Source organism: Penaeus monodon, chromosome 33, assembly GCF_015228065.2.
Source record: "Penaeus monodon isolate SGIC_2016 chromosome 33, NSTDA_Pmon_1, whole genome shotgun sequence".
NCBI classification, from domain to species: Eukaryota; Metazoa; Arthropoda; class Malacostraca; order Decapoda; family Penaeidae; genus Penaeus; species Penaeus monodon.
In genome coordinates, this window is record NC_051418.1 from 8,660,832 (window position 1) to 8,661,580 (window position 749).

Here is a 749-nt window from a genome sequence, read left to right on the forward strand (position 1 = left end):
TTGGGAGATCTAACATGTGATGTTTGCAGATTTTGAAGTCAAGAGCCTCTAGTCAAGTTAAATAGGTCTACTTTTTCAAACGCGCAGTTGCCTCCTCGCTCGGGCCATGTGGCCGCCCCGTCACTTGTACCAAACACCCCCCCTCCCCCCTCCCTCGATTCAGACACCACCAGCCTCTTGATTTTACTTGATTTTGGCACCGCCTCTCGGCACCAACTCCGCATCACCACACATTATAAGCAGTCAGGTGTGGATAAGCTCACGTGATTGCAGTTGGTGCCGTCAGGTGTCACTTTCCCTCCTATTCTTATGTTCTTTCCTCGGTACTAGACCTTCGAATGTTAATTTTTTGCTCTCCTCCCCCCCTGATGCAGCCTTGGCGGCCCTCGCTGGCTCGCAGCTGAGGACCCCCGCAGGATCGGGTCCCGGCTCACAGACTCACGAGATGACGGTGCCCAACGAGCTCATAGGCTGCATCATCGGCAAGGGAGGCACGAAGATCGCCGAGATCAGGTGAGTACCAGCCGAAGCGTCGCCTGCCGGCCGTCGCGGTCAGCACCTGAAAAGCGTTGCTCTTCTTTGGAGTGACCACATTGCATTTCATATTTGTATATATTTATCTAGGATAAGACGGTAAACGTATAGTAATCCTTTGTGTAAAAAGACAGCATGCATGCCATATGAATGGTTCTGTTCGTAAGCATATAAGTAGTGAACACGTGTATTTAAATGTTTAGCATGCCCGTACT

The 749-nt window shown here is 50.7% G+C and overlaps 1 protein-coding gene across 1 annotated transcript in view; it reads left to right on the forward strand.

The window, feature by feature from the left end:
- LOC119593979 (poly(rC)-binding protein 3-like) overlaps positions 1 to 749 on the forward strand; it is a gene marked incomplete in the record, with an annotated part of 48,552 nt that overhangs the window by 44,069 nt on the left and 3,734 nt on the right. The window contains 1 exon segment of the mRNA XM_037943000.1: positions 375 to 513. Within this exon segment, the coding sequence (XP_037798928.1) occupies positions 375 to 513 (139 nt within the window).